This window comes from Mustelus asterias, chromosome 14, assembly GCF_964213995.1.
Source record: "Mustelus asterias chromosome 14, sMusAst1.hap1.1, whole genome shotgun sequence".
In the NCBI taxonomy this organism is placed as follows: Eukaryota; Metazoa; Chordata; class Chondrichthyes; order Carcharhiniformes; family Triakidae; genus Mustelus; species Mustelus asterias.
In genome coordinates this window covers 74,779,962-74,796,782 of record NC_135814.1, presented here as the reverse complement: position 1 = coordinate 74,796,782, position 16,821 = coordinate 74,779,962, and the positions used below count along the sequence as shown (strand labels likewise).

General features: G+C 41.7%; 1 protein-coding gene across 1 annotated transcript; it reads left to right on the top strand.

Annotated features, from left to right (window-relative positions):
• The first annotated feature begins 1,664 nt into the window (after nt 1–1,664).
• c16h2orf66 (chromosome 16 C2orf66 homolog) lies at nt 1,665–8,075 on the top strand. The gene is made up of 3 exons (XM_078227714.1): nt 1,665–1,743; nt 7,098–7,165; nt 7,890–8,075. Exons 1-3 carry the CDS (start codon nt 1,665–1,667, stop codon nt 8,073–8,075), a joined length of 333 nt encoding a protein of 110 aa, XP_078083840.1.
• The last annotated feature ends 8,746 nt before the right edge of the window (nt 8,076–16,821 follow it).

Sequence of the window (16,821 nt, the reverse complement as noted above, 5' to 3'; positions counted from 1 at the left end):
TTCTGTAATGTCTACAGGAACTTTGCCATTCTTCTGCTCATCATTCAGATTTGTTCAAATCTCAGATATTGAATACCCTTCTCATCCTCAATGCAGCAGTGAAAGGTACAGCTGTGCAATTAATTTAAGTCAAAGGTATTTCACCTTCTCGGGCCTTTCTCCAGGTATCCACAATGTCCTCCCAGAGAGTAGAGAACACTGTGGAACATTGAATCTTTTATAACAATGACTAGGGGGACGGAAGAGCAGGAGTAGGATTTCGATAGAATCTGTAACAGTAAAGGAGATTACAAAAGTTTGAAAAAGTGATGTAAATAGTTAAGAAATCATTAAATATTGTTATTAATAAGGTTGAGCTTATACTTGGGAGAGATGAAACATAATGGGTTAATAGTTATGATAATGAGATAGTGATGTTGTCGCAATGATGGACAGAAAAAAACAGAATTACATAGGGAAATGTTGGACTTTAAATAAGACCTGAGTTATATATTTTTAAATGGACACAAGCTCAAAAGATAGTGGAGAAATACAGTTAGCCGCAGACAGGAATAGCTGCAGGGTCATTCTCTAAAAGACAATGGAACTCCTCCCCATTTCCAGACATGGTTATGTCTAAAAGCATCCAGAGACTGATTATCATCCCCAGTAAAGACAAAGTGACATTACAACTATCACATCTCAAAAGATCAGATGTGTAGTGTCCAGACAGAATTGTGGATTTGCCATCCATTTGGAATATACAAACAATTGGTTAAAAGCCAGCTGAAAAGGCTACCCTGGGGTTTGTCTATATGTGCTCTGTGAGGGTAAACAGCTGGAAGATTTTCCATACTTAAGGTGTGTGACACAGTAACAGAAGCAACCAACTTCAAAATAGCCATTTTTGCAGGTATATATCAAATCTCCCTCTTTGACTGTGGAAAACAGTTGTAACAATGTATCATGATGTAACAGTGATATCAGCAGTCATATACTGGAAACTCTGTTAGATGGAATAGTCTGTACAAAAGAGAGATGTACTTACCTCGTAGCTTATGAATATCATGTAAAAAAAAAGCAGTTTTGAAGAATCCTACCTGAGTCAAATCTAAGTCACTCATGAATAGAGGGAAACCTTCCCAGTGTGGATTAGGCCACAAAATACACTGCAAAAATAGTAACTGCATTTCAAAACGTAATTTATCGATTGTGAAACACTTGTCAACATTTTGAAAAGGTGACATCTGCTTTAATAAATGTACATTTTGAACTGCTGGTTCTCAGGTCTCAGATTTGCTCTTCCTTAAAGTAACAGAAATACTTGCAGAGTTTGAATTGAAGCTGATAAAAATGTGGGATTGACTTTCAGACACACCACTAAAATCAAGATCAGTTTTTTTTAGCAATATGAAGCGATATTATCAATCTGGCAGTCAAAAATGGAGAAAGTTGAAAGTGAGACAAGAGGATGAAGCTAGGCAAAAAGACAGTTTGTCATTTTACTTCAAAAAGTTTGATGTATTGAATAATGCACGAATGCCCTCATCCACCAAAAGCATGGATGAATTATCTGATGATTTAGATTTGCCAGTTACCAGAGATACCACATCACCTGAAAAAGTGGAACAGGAAGTGGGCTCTGAAATGACCAGATATTGCTGATTCTTCTGTTGAAATGAGGGATGAAGACCGTCTTACGACCAAAATCTGTTCCATTGGGTATGACAGAATATTTTGTACTAAATAAACCAGAAAACATAGGTAATATGCAAAATTGAGGAAAGAGTTGAGGTTGGAGGCCATAAACAGTTTAGAAGTCTTCATAAGTCCCATTTTCTGAAGGTGAAGAGAAATGGGATGATGGAAATTAGAAATTGATTGTTTTTTTTGGAAACATCGAAGACAGTCTACTGTTATGTCTGTGAAGAAGGGAAAGGGTTAATGTTTTTTGTACTCAATGTATTTTGTGCCTAAAAGGTTGAACTTTGTATCTGGAATGTATCACAAACATATCGTTTACTTGTGGCTAGTCATCCCTTTTTTATATTGCTCCTGGTAGTAGCATAAGCCATTTGTTCATGTCTTTCATCTTTTACTTTAATATAAGCCATTTGTTCATGGTTCTCTCGCTTGTTTATATCATTCTGATAAAACAGACAGTTGAATATAGATGTTAGGAGGCTTTCCCGGAGGCTTGTCTGTGATTTAAGCAGAGGAAGCAGCCACCAAATGGTAGAGTGCGAGAATGGCCGTTTGAAGGAGAACTCCCACTGGGACAGTTGCACTCAGTCACTTCAAAGGAAACGCTGCGGGAAGAGCAGGGGACCAGAGATGACACCTTGACTGCAACGACCAGAAGAATTGTGCTTTATGACCCAAGGATACCAGATGGTTTCTAACCATGATCCAAAGACTATCAGAAGCTGTTAAAGGAACTATAATTTACGATCAAGGACTGTTAACTGGACTTTGCTTCATGACTTGTATTGGGAACACTGATGTATAAATATCCATGCTTCTTGTGTTCAGTGAGAACTTTGGCTTCCGCTTTCAAGGGGTCAAGTTCTCCCATAAGCTTATGAAAATAAAGCCTGACTGTATTTTTGACTCATATCAGCCTATAGAGGTATAATTTCCGACTTCAGTTTGCAAATTATTCCCTGGCCCTAGTAAAGGGAAAGAAGCGTTCGCTGCAGGTACTTTAACTGGAGAAATGTTGGAAGAGATATTGCTGACCATAAAACCTTCAAAACTTCATATCAAAGCTATGTGTGCATTTGTTCAAAAATATAAGTTATCTGGCAGAATTGATTCTGCATTATCGGCTCAGTTTGAAAAGCAGTATTCTTACTGGAGAAAAGTGCTGAGACATGTTGTTGCTACAATCAAACTTCTTTGGGACATTAATTTTAAGATATGTAACCAGCAATGGTTAAGTTATAGAGTGATTTTGTTGTTATGTCCAGCTACAATCTCACACTTCTAAGTGTCTGGAGACAACTAGTTTGGAAAACATTGCAAATTTAGGTTTGGACTTCAAAAATTGTCATGGGCAGAGCTTCAATAATGACACAGATATAGCAGGAAAATATTCAGGTCTTCAAGCAAGACTGAATAATGCAAGCCCCTGTGAATTATTCATCCCATATTCCAATCACTCCTTGAATTTAATCTGCAATACTGCAGCTGAATCCTGTGAAAGAGCTGGACATTTTTAAAACTTAGTTCAAAACATGTGTTGTATTGCATGGTATTGTATTATATTGCGTTGTATTGTATTGCATGTTACATTGCATTGTGTTGTATATTTATTGTACATTGTGTTGTTTTGCATTGTATTGTACATTGAATTGTATTATACATTGTCTTGCATTGCATTGTACAATGTATTACACTGTATTGTACATTGTGTTTCATTGTTTTGTATTGTACATTTATTGTACATTGCATTGCATTGTGTTGTACATTGCATTGTATTGTACATTGTATTGTATATTCCATTGTACATTTTAACATATTGCATTTTATTGTACATTATATTATAGATTCTACTGTATTCCATTGTATTGCACATTGCATTGTTTGCATTTTATTGTACATTATATTGTAGATTCTACTGTATTGCATTGTATTCACATTGTATTGTACATTCCATTATATTGTACATTGTAAAAATAAGATTGTCACAGAGCCGGGTGACCATAGGCATTTCCTTGCACTATATTATTCATTGCATTATATTGTGCATTGCATTATATTTTACATTGCATTTCACAGGACATTGTATTGTACATTCTATTGTATATTGTATTGGATTGTACATTGTATTGTACATTGCATGCTATTGTACATTCAATTGTATATTGCATCGTGTTGTACCTTGCATTGCCTTGCACATTCTATTGTCTACTGCGTTGTATTACACATTTTACTATAAATTACATTGCATTGCACATTCTATTGTATATTGCATCTTATTGTAAATTGCACAAGATTGTAATGTATTGTCTGTTGAGCCGGGCAGTTACCACTATCCTTGGTCTTGAATGAGACCTTCCGCATAGATTTACTTGATGAAGTGATTTCTGTAACATTTAAAGACTGATATTGATCGGAGCAAAGGAACAGAACAGAGTCTATGTTCAGATTCCCAACAGCATATTCCTGATCAGGACTTGAAAGACTATTTCTGAAACAATGCTCCCGTTTATTTGTTCTCAAACGTTTTTATAAGCAGTAAAGTCAATTTATTGGTATCATCCACGGCACATTTTGTTGTACAGAATAGCAGTACACAAATGAATAAATTGTGTTAGTAACATCTTGGCATTCCGCCGACTAAAATTCCCATTGCGTTCTTGATATCCGACAGAGAATTTATTAATATTACGAGGAACTGAAAAGCAAGAGAAAACTTTGTAATCAGATGCGTTGGGATGTAAGCAATTGTTCGGACTCTCAAATAAAATAACACCGATACAGCGTACACAAGAAATAGTTACAGCGGATTATCATTACATCAGTTATCCAGCAAAACAAGGGAAATGATTTAGATCTAGCAACAGGCTAACTCTCGCGCAAAGCCGAAATTATGTTATTTTTTTCTGCAGAATTCCTGGAAGATGAATCAGAACATAACATCATACGATTTATAAGTTTCACATATCCTGAAGCGACCATTTCTGACTATTGTTGATGCAAGTCACAACGACTCAATAGATGTGACAAATGGGGATTAAGAAACAAGCGTCATCCAATCAGTTTCGTGTTTATGTCTCCTCTAGGAATGGCATGCTATTTTGTTTCAAGGACATTTTTATAGATTATGTGGACAGAGGAACCGCCTGGTTTCCCCTTTGTTACTTTTAGTTAGCTCCTCTAACTTTGTCAAGCAGGACTGTCAGCCAGTCGAGATCTTGCCTCAATTTGGATCGTCACAAACAAACGCACCTGAAGCCTAAATTATTCTGTTATTTCCGCAATTCATGTGCGACTGCATCCTAATTGATCCTGGTTACTTAATTTTTCATTAGTGAAATGCAAATTTCAAATGAGAAAATTAGGCCATTTTTCACTCATTCGTAGGGATGTGGGTGTCGCTGGTTGAGCCAGCATTTATTGCCCATCCTGATTGCCATTAAACTGAGTGACTTGCTCGGCCATTTCAGAGGGCATTTAAGAGCCAAACACATTTCTGTGGGCCTGGACTCATGCGTAGGCCAGGCCAGATGAAGACGGTAGATTTCCTTCCCTAAAAGACATTGGTGATGGTTTTTACAATAATGGACAATGATGTCACGGTCATCGTTAGACTTTTAATTCCAGATTTTTATTGCATTCAAATTTCATCACCGACCATGGCGGGATTGGACCCGGCCCCCCAAAATATTGCCCTGGGTTTCTAGTCCAGTGATAACACATAGTGTGGTATGGATATGGTGTGAGCCCATAGACACTAGGGCCGCAGCACAGCCATTCAGGGCATAGGAATATGTAGAAATCTTCTACTTGCTTTTTACTAATAGTGATGGCAACATATGGCCTGGGATGGTGGCTGCCGCGCCGACCATCCACCATTCTCTTGTACATTAAAATGAATGGGGTGAGGGAGGACTGCGGACTGACGAAAGCGGCAAACCCCTCCCGTAAGTGCGAATATCTCAGGCTGCTTTACCATCCAGCGATAATTATTGGTGCGATCAGCAAAAGAGAAGTCAGCAAAGATGCGGTTTGGACCGTTTCCCTTGAGCCCTGAGAAAATGTTAATTTAAGAGTAGGTAGAGTTGGTAAAGATGTGTCGTTTTAGGACGAATACTAACTTTTTACACAGCGATATGAAGAGATAATCAAGGTCTCATTAAGGAAGAGTATTGGGAATCTATTTTCAGAATGAGTCTATGTGGGAAAAAAAGTCAGCATCGCGGTCAGTAATCCAATCACACACTGTTCTCACCACAGTTTCCAAAGCGCAAACTACTAGCGGTTTTATTTGAGAATGTGACTGCATTTGTAGACCTTAGAGTCGTTGCCAAGTCCAGTCGGGGCTACAACTGAGCTGAGCAGCAGTGCCACTCAGGAAAGTGCCCAGCCCCGAAGGAGAGATTCGAGGTCTCTTCGCGGAAGATCTCTCCACCTCCGAATGGATTCCTAAAGGGTACAGGACAGTGCCAGAATGCAGAGAAATCAGCAATCTTACCTCCCCCCCCCCCCCCCCACGCGTCTGTTATCTGGTTACCACCCTCCCCACGTAACTGTGGCTTCTTTCAGATTTAAAACCTGAAATTTGGGTTCGAAGTTAGCAGAGATTTAAAAACTTGCAATTATAAACCACCTTTCGGATTTTCAGAGCTTCAGAGTCGATTTTGAAATGTAATCAGTATTGTTTGCAATTCAGAATTTTCGGAGTGTTGAGAAATGAATGATGCGTTTTTAAACACTGTTAGGGGATCTTCACTTTTCACCCAGACCCTGTCTCCTTTTAATGTCTCACCCGAAAAGACAATGCAATTAACCTGTATTTTTTTATCGATTACGTCTTGCACGGAGACCTGAGCCTCGATTTTCACACTTGGAAGTGAGAGAATGCTATCATTCGGCCAAACTGACTCCGGTGCAGCCTGTAGATTTTATTAAATTTTGCCGAGGTTTGGAAATAGCGATTAAACAGGCGCTAAATTTCAGGTTGGGGAAATCTCCTATCTGGATTAATGTAGTTAAGTATCATATTTTATGCAGATACATAATCATTTCCGTTTTGAATGAAATTAGGGTTAGTTTATCCCCTGGAGTTTATCAAACCCATTGAAATATCATTAATCTGGCTGCTAACGTCACTAACACCCACACAAAACACCACAGCTATAAAATAGAACTGGCTGCGGTATATTAGAGGCATTTCCAAGCTGTACAGCACTTGGTAGCGCTAACTCAACTCCCGTCTTGAGTGTAAAGAGAGTCTGTGAGTATAAAGACCTTCCAGTCTGTTGTATACCTATTTTACTTGATATGTGTACGATCTAACCCTTCTGATTTTTCTCCCTAGTAACATCCACGCACTGCCATGCTCAAAGTACAGGTTTTTACTTTATGCCTAAGTATCTCCCTCGTGACTTTAGTCCACACAATTCCCTTGGAATCTAAAGATGCCTGGAAATCTTTGGAAAACCCAAGAAACAGGGAGCTGGTAAGAGTTCAATTTTGCATTAGTTTGATTGATCTAGATCCGTTTATCGACTCGGTAAAGTGTGCAAGTGTCAGCTATGTTACTTTAAACACTTTGGGTCTGATTCACGATGGTTTATTTTGTTGGATTTGTTGGATTAAAATAACTTTGCGTATCAAGACTGGGAATGTTTTAGTGTCGAATTAGGTTCAGGATTGTATTTTGTCAGATGATTTGGAGCTTTTAGAGAACACACACAAAGGGTTTATCAGGTGTCACTATGAAAAATTCTTGAAACTTGTCACCTGATGTAGCGCCTCCTACTAAATGGGAGAATATCAGTCTGTGAAAGGCAATCTGAGATTCACTGATTAAATCACCCCAATAGGATCGAAGATTCGCAGACTGAGGTACGTCGGCTTCTGTTGTCAGTCTTATGTAATGGCAGTGTGTCAGAGGGAGAATATTTCTGTTACAATACAATCCGCTGACTTGTTTTATTTTTACAAAGAGTGAATTTTGAGTTATCTATGTTACGGTGGTGCATTGGAATCATGCAAACACCATGTACACAGAAACCTGATGTAAGGACACCATTCCCAGCCCCCTATGTGTAAATGTGTCTCTCCTACCCTATTGTACTGCAATTCGAGTAAGGTCAGGCAGACAGTTCATAATAAGACAACAGGCAAACATGTGGACGTTCATTAACTTAAAGTGGAGCTTTGGTTCTTGTTCTCTCCAGTTTTTCCGAATACTTCAAGCTTATTTTTCCGGGAGAGGGTTTGATGTTGGGAAGATCTTGAAATCTCTCAGGGTGGACAACAAGAGACCATTCGCAGCAGCCGCTCATTACCCGGACCACGTCGCATCTGCCTTTTCTGACTATGAAGGCCAGAAAGATTCCTTTGCAGCGTTCTTGAAAGGATGACGAGAATGACAGCTAAAAACATCATTTCATAATCTCCGCAGTAGCCTAGAATTAATCGTGAATCAACTTCCCTCCACGTTCCATTCAGTCTCTTGTTTGTCATCTTTTCCTCGTTTCAATCTTTTTTTATTTAAGCAACCATCCCGCGTTTCGTGTAATACTTACCAGAGGCAATCATTTCTGTATGTTTAGATGCTATTTTGCTTCAATTCATGTCCCTTGATTTTGCTTCAAAGAGACACGTGATGCAAAGTGTGCATCCTTTCATTGTGATATTTCAGTGCAAGGAAGGCCTCAGTGTTATCTGTCTGGCTGAACATAGATGTGAAGCAAAGCCAGGACAATGCAAATAAATATATAAAATTATATCAAATTGGTCCTTGTCCTTTCTTGATCACAAAACTCTTTCGTAGCACCTGACTAGATTGTGTTCCAAGGAAACAACGCTCAAGATATTCACATCAGACTCAGTATCTTGGTGGAGAAATTTAGTGATGATATCAACACATATTGAGAAACTTCAGTTTCCAACAGGTTCAGACTACTAAAGGGAACGACCGACATCAGTTAAAGTCTTCACACAAAAAAAATCAAGGGCCTCCTGGATGGAGTAATGGTGCTGAAAATCATTTAAGAATCAATGAGATATTTCAAGGCAGCAGTGTCTTTTGGGTCTAGATGAATGCATTTAAATAGGTTAAAGGACCTTCCATATTGATGACTAATGATTATTTGATCTATAATAAAGTCAATTGAAAGAAGTAAAGAAGGGTCACTCCACTCATTCCTCAGACAAGGAGGTTCACCTTGTGAAGGAAGGCTGAACAAATTGGGCCTCTCCCTTGGAGTTTGGAAGAATAAGAAGTGATCTTACTGAAACATATAAGATCCTGAGGGATTGGATTGGAGGATGTTGCCACTCATTATAGACTAGAACCAGGGAGACAGTTTAAGACAGATGAAGATTTTTTTTCTCTCCAAAGATCATTAGTCTGTGGAATTTGGAATTCTCTTCCCCAGAGAGTAGTGGAGGCTGGGTCATTGAAGGCCTGTAAGGGCTTGTCTGGAGGCCTTCTGCCATTCTACCTGTCTGCCCCGTGCCACCAACTGCTTTCTATGCAATATTTCTGGAAATAAAGACACCACATGCATGCATTGGAAGACCTTATTGGAGTCCTCCTGATGTCATATGCTCTAACCAGCTGATATGATACCAGGTTTGCAAATCAACTAGTGTCAATTTGTTGTTCACTTTCAAACAATGTACTTTTTCTTGATATGTTTATTGAAAATTTTCTTATATTTTACATAGCAAACAAACACAGATACAGATCCACACAGTGCTCGCGTGTACATTCCAATGTGACTGGGCACAGGACTCCCTGTGGCCAGGGGACAAGTCCCTGGTACCCCCGGCACCCACCCCACCCAAGTTCAATCTAATTGCACCGATAATGACGGTAATAATATAAAAACAAAAAGGCAGAGGTATGTCGCTGGAGAACCAACTGAGTGCCCAAACAGCACAGGCTACAAACGAGCGAGCAGAGAAAAGAAAGAGAGACAGCGAAGGAGAGAGAAGAAAGAGAGTGAGAGGGAAAAGAGAAAGGTTCTCATGTTGGTCCCCACACCTCAGCAGCGTGGGCGGGTGTACTCGGGTAAAGGGCCAGGGCGCGTCCACCAATCGGGGGAGGGCGGGGTTCTGTGGGAGCACCCGGGGTCCTGGGGCCATCGGGTATCTACTCACCCGACTCCAACTGCAGCATCCCAACCAGGTCTTATAGAACCTAGCAGTGGATCCATGTAGCATGCACCTTATCTTCTCCAGCTTAATGGTGTCTACCACCTCCTTCACCCACTGTGAGTATGTCGGGGGTGCACCTGATTTCCACCTAAACAGGATTAGTCGATTTGCCAGGAGTGTAGTGAAAGCTATAAAATCCGCTTGGAATTTCGGCAGCAGCAGATTTGAAGGCACGACCCCAAACAGGGCAGTTGGGGGGGGTGCACTTATGTCCCAATCTAGCATTGCCACAATCGTCTCAAATATCGATGTCCAGTAGCTAAACAGTGATGGGCAAGTCCAGAACATATGTAAGAGTGTGGCGGGAGCTTAGAACTATAGAACCATAGAAAATTACAGCTCAGAAACAGGCCTTTTGGCCCTTCTTGTCTGTGCCGAAACATTTTTTGCCTAGTCCCACTGACCTGCACTTGGACCATATCCCTCCACACCCCTCTCATCCATGAACCCGTCCAAGTGTTTCTTAAATGTTTACCACTTTATCCGGCAGCTCATTCCACACTCCCACCACTCTCTGCGTGAAGAAGCCACCCCTAATATTCCCTTTAAACTTTTCTCCTTTCACCCTTAACCCATGCCCTCTGGTTTTTTTCTCCCCTAGCCTCAGCAGAAAAAATCTGCTTGCATTCACTCTATCTATACCCATCAAAATCTTATACACCTCTATCAAATCTCCCCTCAATCTTCTACGCTCCAGGGAATAAAGTCCCAACCTATTCAATCTCTCTCTGTAACTCAGCTTCTCAAGTCCCGGCAACGTCCTTGTGAACCTTCTCTGCACTCTTTCAACCTTATTTACATCCTTCCTGTAACTAGGTGACCAAAACTGTACACAATACTCCAAATTTGGCCTCACCAATGCCTTATATAACCTTACCATAACACTCCAACTTTTATACTCGATACTCCGATTTATAAAGGCCAATGTACCAAAGGCACTCCTTACGACCCTATCCACCTGTGACGTCACTTTTAGGGAATTTTGTACCTATATTCCCAGATCCCTCTGTTCAACCGCACTCTTCAGAGTCCTACCATTTACCCTGTACGTTCTACTTTGGTTTGTCCTTCCAAAGTGCAATATCTCACACTTGTCTGCGTTAAATTCCATTTGCCATTTTTCAGCCCATTTTTCTAGTTGGTCCAAATCCCTCTGCAAGCTTTGAAAACCTTCATCACTGTTCACTACACCTCCAATCTTTGTATCATCAGCAAACTTGCTGATCCAATTTACCACATTATCATCCAGTTCATTGATATAGATGACAAACAACAATGGACCCAACACCGATCCCTGCGGCACACCACTAGTCACAGGCCTCCACTCAGAGAAGCAATCCTCCACAACCACTCTTTGGCTTCTTCCATTGAGCCAGTGTCTAATCCAATTTACTACCTCCCCATGTATACCCAGCGACTGAACCTTCCTAACTAACCTCCCATGAGGGACCTTGTCAAAGGCCTTGCTGAAATCCAGGTAGACAACATCCACCTTCATCCTTCCCTTCATCCACTTTCCTGGTAACCTCCTCGAAAAACTCTAATAGATTGGTCAAACATGACCTACCACGCACAAAGCCATGTTGACTCTCCCTAATAAGTCCCTGTCTATCCAAATATTTGTAGATCCTATCCCTTATCACACCTTTCAATAACTTGCCCACCACCGACGTCAAACTTACTGGCCTATAATTTCCCGGATCTCTTTTGGAACCTTTTTTAAACAACGGAACAACATGAGCCACCCTCCAATCATCCGGCACTCCCCCGTTAATACTGACATTTTAAATATGTCTGCCAGGGCCCCTGCAAGTTCAACACTAGCTTCCCTCAAGGTCCGTGGGAATACCCTGTCTGGTCCTGGGGATTTATCCACTCTGATTTGCCTCAAGACAGCGAGCACCTCCTCCCCTTTAATCTGTAAAGGTTCCATGACCTCCCTACCTGTTTGCCCTATTTCCGTAGACTCCATGCCCGTTTACTCAGTAAATACGGAAGCAAAAAAACCATTTAGTATCTCCCCCATCTCTTTTGGTTCCATACACAGTCTACCACTCTGGTCTTCAAGAGGACCAATTTTATCCCTCACTATCCTTTTGCTCCTAACATACCTATAGAAGCTCTTTGGATTTTCCTTCACTCTGTCTGCCAAAGCAACCTCATGTCTTCTTTTAGCCCTCCTGATTTCCCTCTTAAGTAGCTTCTTGCACTTTTTATACTCCTCGAGCATCTGATCTGTTCCTTGCTGCCTGTACATTTCATACAACTCTCTCTTCCTCTTAATCAGTGTTACAATCTCCCTCGAGAACCAAGGTTCCTTATTCCTATTTACTTTGCCTTTAATCCTGACAGGAACATACAAACTCTGCACTCTCAAAATTTCTCCTTTGAAGGCCTCCCACTTTCCATTTACATCCTTACCAGAGAACAGCCTGTGCCAATCCACACTTCCAGATCCCTTCTCATTTCATCAAATTTGGCCTTTTTCCAGTTCAGAACTTCAACCCGAGGACCAGATCTATCCTTATCCATGATCAGGTTGAAACTAATGGCATTATGATCACTGGATCCAAAGTGTTCCCTCACACTCACATCCATCACCTGCCCTAACTCATTTCCCAATAGGAGATCCAATATCGCATCCTCTCTAGTTGGCACCTCTATATACTGATGTAGAAAATTCTCCTGAACACATTTTACAAACTCTACCCCGTCTAAACCTTTAACAGTATGCGAGTCCCAATCTATATGTGGAAAATTAAAATCCCCATCTATCACAACTTTGTGTTTCTTGCAGTTGTCAGCTATCTCTCCGCTGATTTGCTCCTCCAATTCTCGCTGACTATTGGGTGGTCTATAATACAAGCCCATTAATGTGGTCATACCTTTCCTGTTTCTCAGCTCCACCCATAGGGCCTCTGTAGACAAGCTCCCTAATCTATCCTGCCTGAGTACCGCTGTAACATTTTCCCTGACCAACAATGCCACCCCCCCACCTTTTATCCCTCTGCCTCTATCCCGCCTGAAACATTGGAACCCTGGAACATTGAGCTGCCAGTCCTGCCCCTCCTGTAGCCAAGTTTCACTAATGGCTATAATGTCATATTTCCATGTGTCTATCCACGCCTTCAGCTCATCTGCCTTCCCCACAATACTCCTGGCATTGCTGGCACCGTTCACAAATGGAGCTTGTGCCTGGGTACATTCTAGAGTCTAACCCTTGTTAGATATGCTCTGTGAAGGAGTTTACATTGTATCACACCCAACTGGGCATATATTGAGGAGAAGTGTACTCAATGCAGCACCATGTCCCAATCCTCCTCCGAGAATTCCTACCCCAGATCTCGGTCCCATAAGGAGTTAACCTTATGACAGAGAGTTTTGTTGGGACAGAATTTGAGAATAAAGAACAGAAATGATACCATGCATAATAATAAAAGGCACTAAGAAGATGTCAAGGAAGGCACGAGGTGGGAGCGTTGGAAATTAAGGGTCGGCCCTACGCACAAAGTCTCGAAATTGCAAATATCTGAAAACGTGCATTGCAGGTAAAGCAAACTTATCCACACCTGCTGGAATAGTGCAAACATGCCATCCACATACAAGTTCTGGAATGTTCTGATTCCGTGCTTGACCCATATGTTGAAGGCAACATCCAAAACAGATAGAGGAAAAAAATGGCTGATACTGGGGAGGCCAGCGACCAGGCCTGAAACCCAAAGTGGCATCTAAATTGCGTCCAAATTCTAAGAGTTGACTTGACAAGTGCACTTCTAGTATACTGGGAGGAGGGAAAATTTACTGGGGAATATATCAAGGCAGCCAAGGAAGACAGAGCACAGGAGGAGGATTTTAACTGCAGCCAGCAAGGAACCTCCTGTTGCCTCTCTCTCTGCATCCAACACACAACTGCCCTCATATTGGCTGCCCAATAATAAAATAGAAAATTGGGCAATCCCATACCCCCTCCCATTTAGGGCTTTGCAAGACTGTCCTCCGCATTCTTGGATTTTTCCTATTCCAGACAAAGCTTGAAATGAGTCAATCAAGTCTGTGAAAAAAGGATTTGGGGATGAACACCGGGATGCACTGAAAAAGATATAAAAACTTAGGTAGTATGTTCATCTTCACCGCATTGATACAGCCCGCTACTGATAACGGGAAGATGGACCAATGTTTGAGGCCCTGTTCCGTCCACGCCATGAGTGGAGCAAAGTTAGCTCCAAATAGCCCACTAAATTTGCTAGTCACTTGCACTCCCAAGTAAGTAAACTGCCTAGTGACAATCTTGAAAGACTGGGTGTGGAGCGGGAGACTACGAGCTGCTGCATTCAAAGGAAGGAGCTCACTCATTCAAATTAAGCTTGTACCCCGAAATATGACCAAACCTCTCTAGTATAGATAAGACTTCACGAATCGAGTTGGATGGGTCGCTGACATACAATAGCAGGCCGTCCGCATACAGCGATACTCTCCGCTCGATTCCCTCCTGACCAATCCCCACCACTCACTTGCTGTTGCAAAAAGCTGCAGCAAGAGGTTCAATGGCAATGGCAAATAACAGGGGGGAGAGGGGGGCACCCTTGCCTAGTGCCCTGGGACAAAGGGAAAAAAGCTGAATGCACATCGTTTGTCTGGACCGGGGGTGGAGTACAGTATTTTGATCCAGGAGATGAGCTTTGGGCCCAACCCGAAACTCCCGAGAGCATAAAATAAATAATTCCATTCCACCCGATCAAACTCTTTTTCAGTGTCCAGCAAGATTAACATCTCTGGTAGCTTGGAGGTGGCAGGCGCATACATAATGTTAAACAGCTGCCAAATATTCGAGTACATATGTCTATTTTTAATGAACTCAGTCTGGTCAGGCGAGATGATAGAGGGCAGAATGTCCTGCAAGCGAAAGGCCAGAATCTTAGAGACCAGTTTGAGATCCACATTCAGCAATGAGATCAGTCTATAAGAGCTGCAGATTTGCGGGTCCTTATTCTTTTTAAGGATAAGCAAAATTGTGCTTGCCTCAAAGTCTGTGGGAGAGAACAGTTCTAATATGATTCATTGATCATGCGCAGTAGCAGGGGAGCCAACCTATCCATAAATACTTTGTAGAATTTGATGGGTATCCATCTGGTCCCAAACATTTCCCACTCCGCATAGTTCTGGTCGTCCTAACAATTTCTTCAACGTCTGGATAAAAGCAAATTACTGTGGATGCTGGAATCTGACACAAAAGGAAACGACAACTTCAGATGAGTTGCTCTACCCCACCTCGACCCCTTTGTTTTCATTCTATTTTATTTAATTTTTTACTGTTCTCTACCTTTTATTTCTTTGTCTTTCTTCATTTTTCTTCCCCCCCCCCCACTCTTTCCCCCTACTTTATCCTCCTTCCCTTACCTTTTCTGCCCCTTTGTTTCCCCTTTTCTAAATTTTACCTCTGTCCCATCCATTTTCTCCCCTTCCCCAACATCTTCATTTTAGCTTCTCTGCCGTTTGGCCATTCACACCTTTTATTCTTTTGTGGACAGCCATTAGCAGTCTTTTCCCCTGGTTTCTGTGGCTATGACTCATCTTTCATTCCCTCACCATGCAGTATAGCTATCTCCCACTTTCTATGCCTTTTAGCTTTGATAAAGGATCATCTGGACTCAAAATGTCAGCTCTTTTCTCTCCTTACAGATGCTGCCAGACCTGCTGAGATTTTCCAGCATTTTCTCTTTCAATTTCTTCAACATCGATTGGTTTCTCCAGTGTGGCCTCTCCTATGTCCGCCACGGGGAGATTCAGTGCCCCAAAGAACTCCTGAAAGTCTGCCTCATTGGCGGTAGTCTCAGAGGTTGAGTAAAAGTCCCTAAACAGTTCATTTATTCACTGTGGATCAGTGGAGACCCCATTTGGAGTCTGCATTTGTGGTAGAACATAGAACATAGAACAGTACAGCACAGAACAGGCCCTTCGGCCCACAATGTTGTGCCGAGCTTTATCTGAAACCAAGATCAAACTATCCCACTCCCTATCATCCTGGTGTGCTCCATGTGCCTATCCAATAACCACTTAAATGTTCCTAAAGTGTCTGACTCCACTATCACTGCAGGCAGTCCATTCCACACCCCAACCACTCTCTGCGTAAAGAACCTACCTCTGATATCCTTCCTATATCTCCCACCACGAACCCTATAGTTATGCCCCCTTGTAATAGCTCCATCCACCCGAGGAAATAGTCTTTGAACGTTCACTCTATCCATCCCCTTCATCATTTTATAAACCTCTATTAAGTCTCCCCTCAGCCTCCTCCGCTCCAAAGAGAACAGCCCTAGCTCCCTCAACCTTTCCTCATAAGACCTACCCTCCAAACCAGGCAGCATCCTGGTAAATCTCCTCTGCACTCTTTCCAGCACTTCCACATCCTTCTTATAGTGAGGTGACCAGAACTGCACACAATATTCCAAATGTGGTCTCACCAAGGTCCTGTACAGTTGCAGCATAACCCCACGGCTCTTAAACTCCAACCCCCTGTTAATAAAAGCTAACACACTATAGGCCTTCTTCACAGCTCTATCCACTTGAGTGGCAACCTTTAGAGATCTGTGGATATGGACCCCAAGATCTCTCTGTTCCTCCACAGTCTTCAGAACCCTACCTTTGACCCTGTAATCCACATTTAAATTAGTCCTACCAAAATGAATCACCTCACATTTATCCAGGTTAAACTCCATTTGCCATTTTTCAGCCCAGCTTTGCATCCTATCTATGTCTCTTTGCAGCCTACAACAGCCCTCCACCTCATTCACTACTCCACCAATCTTGGTGTCATCAGCAAATTTACTGATCCACCCTTCAGCCCCCTCCTCTAAGTCATTAATAAAAATCACAAAGAACAGAGGACCAAGCACTGATCCCTGTGGCACTCCGTTAGCAACCTGCCTCCAATCCGAAAATTTT

What these genes read in the sequence shown, in the direction of transcription:
- c16h2orf66 (XM_078227714.1), top strand. Translation starts at nt 1,665, where the DNA reads ATGAAGACCGTCTTACGACCAAAATCTGTTCCATTGGGTATGACAGAA. An exon ending in AAATAAACCAGAAAACATAG is followed by an intron (nt 1,744 to 7,097) that starts GTAATATGCAAA and finishes TCGTGACTTTAG; the next exon opens with TCCACACAATTCCCTTGGAA. An exon ending in ACCCAAGAAACAGGGAGCTG is followed by an intron (nt 7,166 to 7,889) that starts GTAAGAGTTCAA and finishes TGTTCTCTCCAG; the next exon opens with TTTTTCCGAATACTTCAAGC.